Below are 15335 nucleotides of genomic sequence, written 5' to 3'. Positions count from 1 at the left end.
TGAGACGTGGTATTGGAGTATTCGGGCAAGGACTGCTCTGCTACGTTAGAGCTGAAACTCTATCGAAGACGGATCAACTTGCACGTTGCGATAGTCACGAATGTAGCATTGTGGAATTTGTTTCAAAGTATCGCATCGTGACATTTGATTCAGACTCTCCTCTTCAACAGTGGGTATTGAAAATCGATATTAAAAATATACATATCCGTCATGGGTATCATCCCATACGACGGTCATCAACTTCGGCATATCCATTGCCGACCCGTGATAACGTCTTCCCGTTTCTCATCTTGTTGCATCGAAAAAGCGACGCATGATTATAGCGAGTACACTCTATGCACTACTTTATGCTTGGTGCTCACGGGCAGACGAGTTGTCGACCTTGTTGCGACGCTCGCGGCCCTTCTCAGACCAGGGGAAGTGAGCCACGGGGATGACGAAGAAGCTGTAAAGAAAGAGTCAGCGCATAAGTCACAAGCATGGTACAGAGAGTCAAAGACTAACCTGTTGGAGCTATCCGCAATACCAGCCAGTGCGTTATACCAGGCGGCAAAAGCGGCCATGAGACCGAAGGCACCACCAGCAACAATGCAGTCGCCCTGAGGACCGGCGGCATCGGCATTCAAGTAGCCAATTCCCAACAAGAGGAAAGCCATGTCGAGGGTAAAGAAGAGGAAGAAGAAGGCCACGGTCGATCGGAGCGTGCAGAGAAGCAGGATGAAGGTGAAGATGAACCAGCCCATGAGGAAAAGACCGAACGAGTCGTAGAACTCGCCCTCCGCGATGAGAGATGATTCAATGGCGAATCCACCGGGAGTGAGAACGATAGCGAAGGCGATCCAGAAACCACCGTAGGATGACAGAGCAGTAGCACCGAATGTGTTACCAACAGCCATTTCCCTGTTCCTTGTCAGACAGAGTATTCAAGCATTGTATAATAGTACATACCACATGCCGGCCAAAAGCTGGACGAGACCTCCATAACCGTATGCAAGAGCCACAACAATGTTGGGGTGACCAATACTGCGAGTGTTGACGTTGATCAAAGAAAGGACAAACGTGGTCAAGGCGAAAGCCGACAGACCCAGGGGAGCTGGGTTAGCGAACTTGCGGTTCGGCGGCCTGTATAGACCAGGCTGGAATTCACCACCAAAGGCTGCAAGGCGTAGGTCTGGGTCGTTCGTAGCGACGTGGGCAAGAGGGTTGCCGCCATAGTCGTATGGAGCCCTTTGCTTAGGGAGTCCTGCGCCGTTGGTCGCCGCGTGGTCCATTGCGCTGGTACCGTTTGTGGTCTTCTCGAAACTTGGACCGCGCTGTGATGGTGGTTAGACTTGAAGTTGCCTTGGACTTGTGACGAGCTTACCACGGTGTCGTTGTGCTCACGAGCTGTCGCCATGATGTCTACTATGGGTAACTGTAGTTCGGACTAACTCGAGATGGGTCAATGGGGAGAGAGTCTGGGGAAGGAGAAAGCAAGCCCACTCTGGGGGAGCGGAGAGACTGATATATGTCCAGACCAGACCTCGCAGGGGAAGCATGGTCCATCTACGTGTGCCATGAGCCGTCGTCCCATACTGGTGCTAGGCCCGCGACTAAGGGTAGGTAATTAGAATTCCAAACAGGTGCTAAAGCGGGCCACTCATGGCAGTTTCTCATAGACGCCTCTCCATCCCGGGTAAAAGGACAGCATGCGTCTCCACAAGCGTGTCAATCAAGTGAGGGCACGGTGAGCGGACGAACGACAATCAGACCAACTCAAGCCACCATGCGCCGTGTGATCGGCGTTAAAAGCTACCTTACCGAGGTTGGATGGACATCGACAAAGAGGATCACAAGTGGTGCGCCAACCGATTCAACAGTAATTTGTCTTGTTTGGAACGGCCTCGCTGCTGCGATGACGCGGAGAAATGAGATGTGCTGCTCCAATTCCCGAGTGCTGATCGCCATCCAAGTACCAAGCATTACATCATCGCTGCTTGTGACCATGACACATCAGCTTCCATCAAGTGTTTTGAACGCAGAAACGGCAGACATCGCGAGCATGAGTCTTCGAAACATCGTATAACACACAGACCGCTATTGGTATTTGCATGTTAGCGGTCTGACTGCATGTTTACCCTGGAGGAGTGCCCCTGCGAGAAACGCGTGCAGGAGTGGAGCTCAAGTCAGTGCACCAACGCTCAATTTGCTCGGAGTAGTTAGACGCGAAGTCGGCGTCCTGCCCTTCCATGGGTGTACGCGAACCTCCAATGTGGACACTCATTCTCTGCCTGCTGAGCTAGGATGCCGGATATCGCGGGTGCGATATTGGAACATGATATGAACGCAGCCGTTCCCTTGGTATTTGCGCTGCTATTTGAGCGTCGGCGCTTTTGTATTGGAAACAGCCACAATACGCTCCGTAGTCCTTTAAGCGATTTATTGGGCGTGCTTTGAAACTTGGGATCCCCAGAGGCCGCGGAGGAAACGGGATGATGATCCTGTGCATGAGGTAAGGTGGCTAAGCTTTGTCCAAGAGCCTCGGCATAAGCCACCGGCATCTTCCAATATCATGACATAATAAAACTCTGGTAGAGCTAAGGAGACGCGCCGTCGAAAGGTTTATACACATGCTGAATAACTGGATTTGAAATGGTCGTTCAGAAAACGACGAACAGAAAAGTCTGTTCATCAATTGTGGGATTGAGGACCCTAGCGTAGTGTGAAGCCGCCATTTCCCTGGTCGTCCGGGGCTGCATGGGGCCGCAAGTGGAGCAGCATCTTACCACCCATCCTAGACTGCGGTTGAGACGCAAGCTGGCTGTTGCGATCCTTCGGACCAGCGGGAGCAGCTGTCAAGTCATTTGCACCTGCATCCTGCCGTTCCGTGTCCGTTGTCTCCGCGACAGGACTGGTATGTTGGCGGATAGATGCGATCAGTGTTGTCTCAGGGCTTTTGCATCGCTCACTTGTTGTCTGTGTTGTCTGTGTTGTCTGGGCAGCAGTGTCTTTGCGTTGGGAAGCAAGGGAAAACCGAACACAGAAGTAGCAAGCTCTTACACTGCAGCTCACATTAGCTCTTAACAAGAAATCTCATAAAGATTAATAGAGAATCTAGAAATCTACAATTCTATCTATCACTCTGTGTCTCTTATATAATTGTTGTGGTAGGAAGAAGTACTCTGCCCTAAAGAGATGTTTAGTTTCTCGCTTTGATGTATTGATGCCACCACAATCATCGCGAGGATGCATCTTACATTAGTCCATTAGCCTGAATTGCATCTGAATCGCGCCATCATATTGTTTTGCGCAACTGACATGCATGTCTTATATGACCCATCACCATGGGAGCCAATCCGATACACGATGAAGACTGACACTAGTTTTTCCTCCACACAGATTCCTTTTATTGGGGTGGCATTGCTTGAGATGCTTTGCGGCAGTTACCAGGCTTGACCACAACATCAAAAACAAAGCAATGCCTTCGGACATGTTCAGTCCATGGTGGCCAAAAAGAAGTGCCTCAACTTGCGCATTGCGCAAGTCCGTTGCTGTTGTTCTTAACAACGAAGAGATCAAGCGGTTGCCCGGACACTGCTTCCGAGGCATTGTATGGTACCTGCATGGAAAAAAGGAAAGGTGTTGCGTATTGTTGAACCGATCATGGAAGCGAACCTTCTCAACGTATCGCATGTTCCCTAAAGGTGTTTGACCAGTGGCTTATTGTAGCCTCGGTATAAAGAATATGTGTTTGGTTGCTGTAGCCGATTATGTCTATGCCGGTTTCCCACAAGGCTTCGGAAACGAGGAAGTAGGGTCCACCCAGATTGTGGAGAGGGACCTGGGCGAGATCTGGGGACTCCACTTCGACCCTGCGTAAGAGCGTGCCAGGAGTCAGGACGCTGGGAGAACGGAAAGAAAGCCTCGCCACTATGGAAGACCGAGGAGCCAGCTACTTCCCGCGGTCTTCCGGCAACCTTCCACGCACGCAATAACCGGGAGTTAGTAGTGTACGTTCAGCCGATATGCTACGAGTTTGAGTAGTAGCCATCAGGTGATGCAGCACGTCGTGTATCATCTGATGACCAACGACGAAGAACACCTCGCACCACTGGTGTTTTCTAACTGTGCTGTGGACTCTCGAGAATGCCTGAGCCAGGTATCGTCTTGCGCACGATGATCACTGGGTATCACTGGGTATCGCGCCACTCTGTGCATACCACTCGTCTTTACGTTACAGCGATACAAACATAGAAATTGTTGTCTGGAGTTGTCTAGGACTGTTGTTTCATCTGGCTCAGAGCAGTAGCCCACCATCGCAACGTCCATCATGTCAATCAGTGAATGCTGACTTTACCTAGTACTGTCATCGCTGTCAGTCAACAATGGCGACTCAGAAGCATGAGACCTGCAGTCGAAGAGATGAGAAGACGTTGCAACAAACAGTACAAGGGCAGGAACGTGGCGTTTCTTATCACTCTCTGCCGGCTTGGTACCAACTTGGCGCGTCTCGCTACCAACCCAGGTACCGGTAAGCAGAGGAGGGCCGAAGAAGATACAAAGGCGTCCGAGCTCGTCAACACGAACGTCAATCCTCAGCTTGGAGAATGCTCGAGATATCTGCTTTGGTGTTGAGGCGGGTTTCATGGCGGAACGCCGGCTACGTAATGGGTGGGCGATCCACTCCTAGCGCGGGGAAGCTGCGAGAGCTAGCTTCGCCTCGCTACCCGTGGAGCTTGCCTGCCTGCCTGCCTACCTGAACTCGGTGTTTAGGCAGACACGGCGACGGTTGATGGCTTTATCCCTCAACACCTGTCACTGAAGACTCAAAATCCCAACTCAACACCAGATCGTCTGCCAGCCCAGCATGTCAGACAGTAACAACAACAACGTGTCCCACGAGGACATGACCAGCCTCTCCTACTTCGACCACTCATCGGGCAAGCGCGTCAATACGGACATCGTACTCGTTGAAGCTATCCGCTCACAATACCCCAACCTCGATCTTGTGGTCGCGCCTCAGGGAAGGCTCAACCTCCTCGCCTACGCTGGTGCCGGCCACGCAACGGCCACGCCTCTCGAAGATGTCGTCAAAGACCCGGTATACGGCCCCGGCCTCAAGTGGCGTTCGTACGCTCCACCAGCTCACAGACTTGATTCTAGCCCCGGAAACATGGTCGAACGTGTCATCTTTGGCAAATACATGTACAAATGGAAGGACCAGGAGGCTATCTTATACGTTGCCGAAGGCCGCGACGGAGGGTCGTCGTACCCAAACCCAACCTTCCACTACATCCTCTCCAACGCAGAGCACAAAGTCAATGAGTTGATCAAGGACGCAACGAAGTGGGGCAGCGAGCTACACAACGAGGTCTGGGTCTTTGATGGCGGTTACTGGCAAAAGAGTGCAGAACTATACAACTCCGTACAAAAGAGCTCGTGGGAAAGTGTCATCCTCGACGAGGACATGAAGAAGGCACTCATCTCCGACGTGGAGAATTTCTTCGATGGCCAGCAGACATACCAGGACCTAAAGGTGCCGTGGAAGCGCGGCGTCATCTATTATGGACCTCCAGGAAACGGCAAGACCATCAGCATCAAGGCCATGATGCACAGCCTTTACCAGCGCGGCGTACAAGGAGACTCGAGACTCGCCGTTCCGACCCTCTATGTTCGCACGCTTTCATCTTTCGGGGGCCCTGAATACTCTCTTTCGCAAATTTTTGGCAAAGCCCGTCAAGAAGCCCCATGCTATCTTGTCTTCGAAGATCTAGACTCAATCGTCGATGACAGCGTCCGATCATACTTCCTGAATGAAGTGGACGGTCTCAAGTCCAATGACGGCATCTTGATGGTTGGTTCAACGAACCACTTGGACAGACTGGACCCGGGAATCGCCAAAAGGCCTAGCCGCTTCGATCGCAAATACTACTTCCCCAACCCCGATTACGACCAGCGTGTACAATACGCCAAGTTCTGGCAGGGAAAGCTCAAGGACAACAAGGACCTTGACTTCCCCGATGAGCTTTGCGAGAAGATCGCCGAGATTACGCCCAAGTTCTCCTTCGCTTACATGCAGGAGGCTTTCGTCGCGTCTCTACTTGCTATCGCCGCTCGGGGTGGTAAGAGCGTCGAGGAGGCGGATCGCGAAGCAGAGAGGTGGTCAGGTCCCCAAGATCCGATGAAATCAGCCCTCGGTACACTGCATGCCAATTTCGCACGAAAATTGCCCTTCGGTGACCTGTCCGATCCTACTCCAACATCGGACGCGGAACTCGATAAGCTGGAACTGTGGATCGAGATGAAGAAGCAGGTCAAGATCCTGCGCGAGGAAATGGACGAGGAGAATAGTAAGACTGCCTGGGGAATGCCCAGTCGGCCAAAGGTTGCGAACCCTGTGCTCAACCCAACCCAGTTTAGAGACGAACTAGATGCAATCCTGCATGGAGGTCAAGAGAGGCGCCCAAGGCATCCTATCTCGGAGTTCGAGCAGCTGTATGGCTAGATGGAATCTGAGCATGGACCGCTTAGCTGGTAGGACACGGAACAGTATGGCGTTTTGGTGTTATGTTGTAATTAGTGTTCTATATAATATGAAATGACTACGACGATTCAACGTTTCACGAAGATGAATTGGAGTTGACTCTAAAAATATAGTACAACAGCCTTGAGCAGCCTCTGCTGTAATGTACAGATGCCTTTTTGAATGGGAAGTACGCAAAGAAATATACTAGATTTTAATCGCCATGTGTAGCAGCCTCCTCCATGGCCAGCACTGCATTTTCCAACTCTCGGATCCTCTGTCCGACCCTCCTCTTTACCTCATCCGCGACCGCCCTATCCTCCCCATCGACAATACCCTTGTAATACTCGAGCAGCTTATCCAACTCCTCTCTTGCCGCAGCTCGATCGTCAGGAGCATACGTAGTATTCTTCTCGCTCTCTTCAGACGCAATTTCGAACTCGTCTTTGGCTGTGCCGTACAGTTCCTGTATCTCCTCGATCGCTTCATCGACCGCTTGTTGTGTTTCTGGCGATAGCGAGGAAGGAGCTGAGGAGTTGGCGGACGCAAATTTACCGCATGATGTAGAGGTAAATGTGCGCACGGAGGAAAGAGTATTGTAGGGCGTAGTGAAGCGCGTCCATTGGTTTGGTGCGGCTAGGATGGATGTGTTGCGTGCTTGGTATGGCGGGGGAGGTGAGGGTGATCGTGAGCGTTGTTGCGTATAGGTCTGGTATGAGAACTGCTGGGTTGCGGGATAGGATGTGCGTTGCGCTGCTATTGCGCTTGCGCGGAGGGTTGTCTGGCGGAGTAGTGTGCGAATGGGTGCTGCACCCGACGCCATCTTGGGAGATGATTGTCTATGGTATGAAGCGCGGAACTGACGCGGGATTGAGCGCTGGGCTACATTGCGCAGCGAAGGCGCTTTAGTGAAGAGTGTGTGCGACATTGTGGGTGGTGGATGTCGGTAAGATGGAAGGTGGTGAGCCTGAGGTTGGTCGGAGTTAAGCTGTCATGCGGGACATGACGGTGTTGCGATCCGCTACCTCGTCACTTGCAGAGATGCATCAGGCTAATTTACTCCGCCACCTACTACAACAATGTATCCTAAGAATTATAGTATAGACATAAAGAATCTAGAAGCCTATAATACTCTCAGTTTTAATAGGTTTTCTTGTTTGAACCTGACGTAGGCTGCAAGGCAAGGCATGTTATCTCTGTACTTGTTTTATTTTCCTCTTGTATGCAGTGCCGCGAACATTCTACTGAGCAGATCTAACGCTGCAATACGCTGTGGTGTCTGTTGAATGTAATACTGGGTTTCCTCGGATTGACATTGGAGTATCGACGCAGCATGCATTAGAGACAGCCACTGCTTACAAAGACCCATAAATGCTCTGGTTGAACCCAGATCAAGAACTGCTACATGAACATGTCGCCTTCGATACAGGGAACACACGATTATTGCCTACATAATGATAAGTACTTCGTAGTTATAGCAGTAAAGGACAATAATCGCAGTTTTTCGCATGCTTCGCGCGCCTTGATGAGCACCAGTAATTTTTTGCAGGAACTGCTGATGTGGTTCTTGGGGGGGAAAATGCAACTCAGATGTTGTCAGGGGAAGGGGCAAACCAAATTGAGCAACGTTGCTACTAAGATTGAGCCCGAAAATCCCACTGGATTTCTGGTCTTTCTAATTCATGACTATCCTTCAAAACTACTCATACCATATTTTGTCGTACACGAATCTTCTGTGAGCAGACATGCGACTTGTCGCCAGGCGTAATGTAGAAAGACGGAAAATTACCCAAGCAGGAAAACAACCAAATTCCCTCGGGCCTTATAACGAGCAAAGGCCAGACATTTACCCTAAACTTGATGCATAGTGTTGGGAGTACCCTTCTGCTACGATGCAATGCAGATGAGCAGTTTTAGCACTGTCCCCACCGACCCCGCTGTCACCGCTCCGCCTTCACTTTGCATTCCACGAGCCGCGCTCGCCTACGACCCACACCGATATTTTCGACCTGAGGCGCAGATTGCAGCACGTAAGAACAATTAGAGTGGATTTTGTGTTTCTTTCATCAAACAACTCAAGCGAGCGTAGTCTAGGTTCGTTTCACCATTCATCCATTCATCACAACATCTCCTAACATCTCATCAGTGGTTATGATGTCTGCTTTACATTATCAAATGTAAAGATACGCAGAAGGTCGGGAGTTCGATCCTCCCCGCTCGTAACGAGCAGTTGCATCTATCTTTTTGCCATTTTTTTTTGGCTTGTGGAGGTGTTGTGAACGTCTCTGCACCTCATTTTGAGGGGTTGGAAGTTTGCTCGACTTTTGGACGCTGAACAACTCTTTTTGCAACGGTCCGATTACTTTCATCGTTTGCTATATCATTCACACGTCTGTACAACTCCCTCTGTATGTTTTACATATTCCACAGGTCGCAGCGCGTGTCCTGAAAGGGTTGTTGGAGTTGGCCGAAATCGGTAAGTTGCACCCCTCTTTTTTGCGTTTTGTGAATAAGAGGCCCCACCAGCTTGTGGGCTTGCACAAGTCTAATCGTCATGCTTCTGAGACAGCAACTCGCTTCAAACATGGGAATCTGATGGAATCCGTTGTGGGATTCATGGAATGTCCAGCGAGAAACTGTAGCTATATGAATATTATTGTGATTAAAAAAGTCATATTGCACTATTTGAAGCATCCATAGGTTGTGTAGTGTACGTTGACCATCATCTCCGCTACTCCAAAGCATGCGCTCATTCGATTCTAGGTAGTGGTTATCACTTCAGATTTTGACTTCAATCAAATTTCTGATAACCCCGGTTCGGTAAGACCACCCCTAGAACATGATTTCAAGATCTTTCCCTAACATTGAGAAGAACCCGGGCACGACCTCAAATCCTTCTTTTTGCAATTCGTAAATGCTTCCATGACGCCCATACTCGCGATATGCTTTGTCGTTAACAGCAAGTGGTCGAGCTTCTTTTTGCACGACACATGTATGTAAAGGGAACGCAGTATTCCAAAATCTATCAATCGATTCAGAACTAAGCTGGGTATATTACCTTTGTTTTACCGTCCATTGTTCCATCCTTGATACCGTTGCGCCTCGCTATTCAATAATGCTGGGATATCTTGCTGATCACCAATCGCTATGCTACACGCCATTACAATATGTACCTTTTGAAAGCACCGCTTCAAGCTCACTCGCAGCCTACCACCACCTTCTCGAATTCCTTCCGCTGGTTGCGCATTGCAAGCAGTGTCGTGTTGAAGATACGACTGCACAAGTCCCACACACATTCCTCCCGCAATCATTGCACGCGAAAGGACTATATTCCACAGCTCCGCCCATATCCATGTCCATGTCTACATCCATGCTATCCCCTCCACTCTGCAGCGGTGTATCGCAATCTTCGCACCGCGGCAGTTGCGATGAAGTCTGCTCTTGCTGTATGGGCATTGAGAAGATAGGCTGAACAGGTGGCGCGGGCAGCTCTTTCCAGAAAGAATGCAGCGTAGACTTTTGTGGCTTTGATGGGATTGAAATGGGTTGTTGATGCATTGGAAGAGGATCAGATGGGATAGGTGAGGCGTCGGGGTGGTTACGTTGCGCGGCGAAGAGCATGTTTAGCGTGTTTTCTAGCATGGAATTAGCATCGTGCGAATTGGCGAATGCAGCCTAGAAATCATACCATGTATCGCTCGCTCATCGGGTCTGTTGTCGCGGACTCGCTTGCGCGTGCGGTTCCCCCAGTCGCTGCTTTTGACTCGGCTCGCGCTCATAAAGTCCCACGCGTTAGTTCTCATATTCGCGGGCGCGTCTGTTTCCATCATCTTGTCGTAACCTTTGGAGAACGACATTGGTAATTGTGTGTCTGGTGTCGAGACGGAGCCGAAGCTGGACATGGAGAGCGGCGAGTCGTCAGAGGAGTGCTTGCGCTTGAGACCCATGGTTGTGATGTTAAGTGTTAACGGACGATAAGGTTTCGTTTGGGGTATATCAAGATAGTGAATCCGCTGTTTGTGGGGTGGTATGTTTGTGTGCTAAAGAGGCAAAGCGAGATGGGATGAAACGGGGAGTGATGATGCAAAGTGGTTGGCCTGGGAGACGCGATCTATCGGCGCGAGCGCGTCGCGTGATGGCGTGTCGGGATCGCATTGCATCACTACCCGACAGAACATCCAGACGAAGTCGGCACGTGTGACGCGATGAGCAAAGGATTTTATCTGCCCAATAATTTATCCCGGGTCTATCTAGCAATCACGACAATCTGGCTGGCCTGACACTCTTGGCTCGAGAGCAATGGAGCTGAAGGCATTACATCGGTCATACAAAGGGTGAAGCTCGTCTTTACCCCACCACCCCTCACATGCCAACACCAACTAGCCCATACAACGTCACGATAACAGCTTCCAATATTCCCACTAGAGCATTCCGCTCCATATTCCCATCACTGAAACCCAACATGGTCACTCGTAAAGCCACCCACGCTGGTTCCTGGTATACGGACAACAAACAACTCCTGTCCCAGCAACTCGACGGCTGGCTCGGAGAGGTTCCCGAATCCACGACGCCCATAGGCTCCGCTTCCTCACAACAAGGCCAAGTCTCGATACCTGCACCACACGCGCGAGCTATCATCGCCCCGTATGTGCCCTGAAGACTCTGTATAGAAGACGAGGCTCATGGACGTGCAGGCATGCCGGATACTCGTACTCAGGTCCCGCTGCAGCATGGGCCTACAAGAGCGCTGACTGGGCGAATGCGTGAGTACACATCGGTCAAAGAGACAATCAGGGTTCCGCACTGACTGCTTGTAGCAAACGCGTCTTCCTACTCGGCCCCTCTCACCACCACTACCTCACTGGCGCTGCGACGACAGGCTGCGACAAGTACCGTACACCTCTCGGCGACCTGACTATAGACACAAAGCTAGTGGATGAGATACAACACCAATGGGATCTGGAGACGATGTCAAAAGGAGTGGACGAGGACGAGCATAGTCTGGAGATGCACCTCCCGTACATCTACAAGATGCTGTCACTGAAGAACACAAACTTCCAGAATGATTCGACATCTGTGCCTCTAGTACCTATCATGGTCGGCAACACCGATGCAGCCATCGAAGCTCACTACGGCTCCCTCCTCGCGCCATACCTCTCCGACCCTTCCAATGTGTTTGTAATCTCATCTGATTTCTGTCATTGGGGCTCCCGCTTTCGATACACGTACTACCAGCCCGCCGACGGCTCAGCAGCAACTCAGCTTAGGTCAAGCTCTCGCGTACCGAGCGACTATCCCATACACGAAAGTATTGCTGCTGTCGACCACGAAAGTATCGACGCGGTTGAGAGTGGGTCACATAAGCAGTTCTTGGATCAGCTCAGGAAGACTGGCAACACCGTGTGTGGGAGACACCCGATTGGTCTCTTCATGGCCGCGGTAGAGAAGGCAGATGGTTTAGGTCAAGGAAAGGGCATGTTCAAGTTCCTGCGGTATGAGAGGAGCAGTTTGGTGGAAGAAGTAAAGGATAGTAGTGTGTCGTATTGCAGTGCTTTCGCAATCCTCTAAAGCGAGCTCTGATCTATAGAGCTTGTCGAGTCCTCGATAGTAACGGATAATAATGAAAAGAAAAAGAAACCAACGACTATGATCATGCCTGTATTCCAGCAATGCATCGCAACTGAGGATTGAAACGCCGATCCATGCAACCAAGATATCTCAACAAGACGCATTTCGAATACAGATCAAGGTGGCCGTGGCTTTGGCATGGCACTATGTTTCACACTCCACGGCTGCATGCTTCTCCTCGCACCCAGCGTCTTCCTCTGTGCTGACTGATTCTGCACTTGGTTCATCGACGTTGTGTGAAATGTAGACGCTGGCCGAAAGCCAGATGCCGAAGCAAATGACGATGACGTCTGCTTGGTTGGACTTGTTGGTTCTCTGCCATCCTTCCCTGCTTGATGTGTATCCACTACATCGGGTCTAGGGGGCGAACTAGATAGAAGGACATACCGCGTGCTTTCCATCCCGGCTTCGGGCTCGACACGTTTTGGCTTGGTAAGAATTGGTCGGTTCGTAACTTTGTGATTGGGCATTGAGAGTGGTTGAAACGGGCGTGGTGGTCGCGAAACGGAGGATTGCACGTTGGATATGTCATGAAGTGGAGTGTGAGTGGAAAATGAGGATTGCGAGCGTTGCAGAGACGGCGCAGTGAATGATGGCGCAGTTTCTGTTTCCTCGGATATCGCGCTGTTTGATCGCTTAAAGAAGCTCGTAATGGCACCTTGACCTTTTGCGAGTGGCTTGACGGATTTCGCTCGGGCAGGCTTTGCTTCTGCTTTCTTGGAGTCGTTGTAGGCTGCCTTGGCAATCTCTGCGTTGGGAGTGCTGGCTAGTGTTCGAATGCGCTCTGCTTCTCTCTGCATTGCTTGGAGATCTCCAAGATCCCGGGCACTGGTGAAACCAGCTTTGACGGTCGGCATGGTCGTCGTCGCTATCGAAAATCCAGACGCTCTATTCATGGTGACCGCTACTGAGTCCGTAGAGAAAGAGCTCGATGATTCCAGCCTGCGCCGCTTGAAAGATTGATTTGGCCCATCGCCGATGGGCTTCGCGCTTCTGTACTTGTCGGATCCGTATGCGCCCCATGTTGGATCATCCCCGTCAATCTCCTCTCGAGTCGCTGGGTATCGATCGTCTTCCGGATGTTCCAGCAAACCGAGAGCACCTTTGATGTCTTCAGACGATGGACAGTCTCTCCGCAGAATACGGGCCAAGTCTGGTATGGTACTACGCTTGAAGGCTAAGTCTGGTCCTCGGTCGTTGAAAAGCTTCTGTATTTTCCGATCGGAAATGAACCTGGAAAGGGTCGTCTGCTCTTGACCTGACTGCTTAACTGGGCAACTCAGGTACAATAGGCCTTGTGCTCGAGTCATACCAACGTACAACAAACGCCTCTCCTCATCCTGGTCATCTGCTCGAGAGTGCGGTATAGATCCGTCATACACAGCAGGCATAAAGACGACAGGCCATTCCAAACCTTTCGCTGCGTGGATGGTAGAGATGGTGACCTGGTCCAGTTCGCTTCCCTCCTGGTCTGCTGCGCTCGAGAGCGTAACATTGGCCAAGAATTTGGACAGAATATCGGCTCCGGTGTCGTTTCGCTGTTCGATACCCTCTACCACTGGCAAGGCGTCGTCAGAAATCTCTTCCCCATTAGCAACTGCCGTAGCCATCTGTGTTGCCTGGTTCACCAGCTCCTCCACGTTTGCCCATCGATCTTCCCAGTTCTCCTTATGTGTCTGCTTAAGATAGGACTGGAACTGTATTTTAGCCAGAATGTGCGATATGAGACCTAGCAAGTTACAGTCTTCGCCTTTAGCAGGAAGAAGCTTCTCGCGCGAGGTAAGAATGACATTGACGAACTGTTCAATGCCCTTCTGTGCTTGGGCGGAGACTTTGCTTTCCGGCTTCCTCCTACCCTGGGCGATATCCAGCACCAGTTTCCACAGAGTGACTTTTCTGACTTCTGCTTCTTCGAGTAGTGCCTTCACAGTAACATCGCCAACTTTCCGGGACGGTGTATTGATAACCCTTGCCACTGCATCATTGTGATCTGGCTGACTGACCACGCGCAGGTAGTCTAAGATGATCCTGATCTCCGCCCGATCAAAGAACTTCGTACCAGCGACCATCCGATAGGGAATTCCAGCTTGTCCGAGCGCTCGCTCAATCTGGAGCGTGAGAGGAGATGAGCGTACAAGTATAGCGTAATCGTTATAGCTCAGCAGCCCCGCTGCAAGCGTTCTGGTCCGATGTATCTCTTCTACAATCCATTTCGCCTCCACGTTGGCCGATACCAAATGGCGAAGAGTGGGAGGCTCACCAACGCCATGTGTAGCAATGAGCGACTTTTGTGGTCGACTCTCATCCTGCTCAATGACAGCCATGGCGGAGGTCAAGATGCATCCCGAAGACCGATAGTTGTTCTCCAGGTTGATGACGACTGCCTCCGGGTAATCGGTGCGCATCCGCAGGAGATTCTTGATCTCTGCTGACCGGAAGCTGTATATACTTTGGTCTGGATCACCGACAATGGTGATACGTCTTGTTCTTTGGGCTAATAACCTCATTAATTCATACTGGATATTGTTGGTGTCTTGGTACTCGTCAATTAGTACAGCTTGTATCGTGGAGACACATGATGGCGACTTTTTTAATAGATCCACACATCGGAGAAGAAGGTCGTCGTAATCAAGAAGATTGGAGGCGGCCAAATGCTCTTGGTAAGAGGAATATATCATCGCGAACTCATTGTCGTTGACATTCTTTGTTGTCCTTCGAAAATCGTCGGCGGTGGTTCCCTTGGCTTTGAGTTTGGAGATCCTGGAACGAGCATGGCCAGGTTCCACTGTGTACTGATGACGCGTGACAATTCGCTTCAGTATTGCCGTGCTGTCGCTAGTATCCGCAATGCCAAAGTTCTTATCAATCCCAATCTCTTGACCGTACCGAGATAAGAAGCGACGCGCGACTGAATGAAAGGTACCCAGTATAAGTTTTGCCTCAAGCTTCTCTCCAACAAATCCCTTGATCCGTTCCTTCATCTCTCTTGCAGCTTTGATGGTAAAAGTACATACAATGATGTTCCATGGCTGTAGTCGCTCGTGATTGATGTGGTACGCGACGCGTGCTGTGAGTGTTTTAGTTTTGCCTGAGCCGGGCGGCGCGAGGACCTGGACAACATTGGCGGGACTTGTTACCGCACTTCTCTGCGCATCGTTGAGTCCCTCCAACAATGCGTCCATGGCGGGTCGTGTGAGGTACAGCG

At 50.8% G+C, this 15335-nt stretch overlaps 7 protein-coding genes across 7 annotated transcripts; 3 read left to right on the top strand and 4 right to left on the bottom strand.

Moving 5' to 3' along the window:
* Positions 1 to 345: 345 nt before the first annotated feature.
* On the bottom strand, positions 346 to 1396 carry AA0111_g8593 (Acetate permease A; the record flags this gene model as incomplete). Its single annotated transcript, XM_028655057.1, has 4 exons — positions 346 to 445; positions 505 to 900; positions 949 to 1313; positions 1364 to 1396. The coding sequence occupies 4 exons, from the start codon at positions 1394 to 1396 to the stop codon at positions 346 to 348; spliced, it is 894 nt and encodes a 297-aa protein (XP_028503676.1).
* A 2328-nt stretch (positions 1397 to 3724) lies between these two features.
* AA0111_g8592 (hypothetical protein) lies at positions 3725 to 3859 on the top strand (the record flags this gene model as incomplete). Its single annotated transcript, XM_028655056.1, has 1 exon — positions 3725 to 3859. One exon carries the CDS (start codon positions 3725 to 3727, stop codon positions 3857 to 3859), a length of 135 nt encoding a protein of 44 aa, XP_028503671.1.
* A 987-nt stretch (positions 3860 to 4846) lies between these two features.
* On the top strand, positions 4847 to 6484 carry AA0111_g8591 (hypothetical protein; the record flags this gene model as incomplete). Its single annotated transcript, XM_028655055.1, has 1 exon — positions 4847 to 6484. One exon carries the CDS (start codon positions 4847 to 4849, stop codon positions 6482 to 6484), a length of 1638 nt encoding a protein of 545 aa, XP_028503670.1.
* Positions 6485 to 6716: 232 nt separating this feature from the next.
* Positions 6717 to 7430, bottom strand: AA0111_g8590 (hypothetical protein; the record flags this gene model as incomplete). The annotated part of the gene is made up of 1 exon (XM_028655054.1): positions 6717 to 7430. The coding sequence occupies one exon, from the start codon at positions 7428 to 7430 to the stop codon at positions 6717 to 6719; it is 714 nt and encodes a 237-aa protein (XP_028503669.1).
* Positions 7431 to 9698: 2268 nt separating this feature from the next.
* AA0111_g8589 (hypothetical protein) lies at positions 9699 to 10449 on the bottom strand (the record flags this gene model as incomplete). The annotated part of the gene is made up of 3 exons (XM_028655052.1): positions 9699 to 9737; positions 9797 to 10137; positions 10191 to 10449. 3 exons carry the CDS (start codon positions 10447 to 10449, stop codon positions 9699 to 9701), a joined length of 639 nt encoding a protein of 212 aa, XP_028503767.1.
* Positions 10450 to 10964: 515 nt separating this feature from the next.
* On the top strand, positions 10965 to 12070 carry AA0111_g8588 (hypothetical protein; the record flags this gene model as incomplete). Its single annotated transcript, XM_028655051.1, has 3 exons — positions 10965 to 11146; positions 11197 to 11265; positions 11320 to 12070. 3 exons carry the CDS (start codon positions 10965 to 10967, stop codon positions 12068 to 12070), a joined length of 1002 nt encoding a protein of 333 aa, XP_028503857.1.
* A 204-nt stretch (positions 12071 to 12274) lies between these two features.
* On the bottom strand, positions 12275 to 15312 carry AA0111_g8587 (ATP-dependent DNA helicase; the record flags this gene model as incomplete). The annotated part of the gene is made up of 2 exons (XM_028655050.1): positions 12275 to 12458; positions 12518 to 15312. 2 exons carry the CDS (start codon positions 15310 to 15312, stop codon positions 12275 to 12277), a joined length of 2979 nt encoding a protein of 992 aa, XP_028503774.1.
* Positions 15313 to 15335: the final 23 nt, after the last annotated feature.

The sequence above is a fragment of the Alternaria arborescens genome, assembly GCF_004154835.1.
Source record: "Alternaria arborescens strain FERA 675 chromosome Unknown contig_22, whole genome shotgun sequence".
Taxonomy (NCBI): Eukaryota; Fungi; Ascomycota; class Dothideomycetes; order Pleosporales; family Pleosporaceae; genus Alternaria; species Alternaria arborescens.
This window is presented reverse-complemented; position numbering and strand designations above follow the sequence as displayed.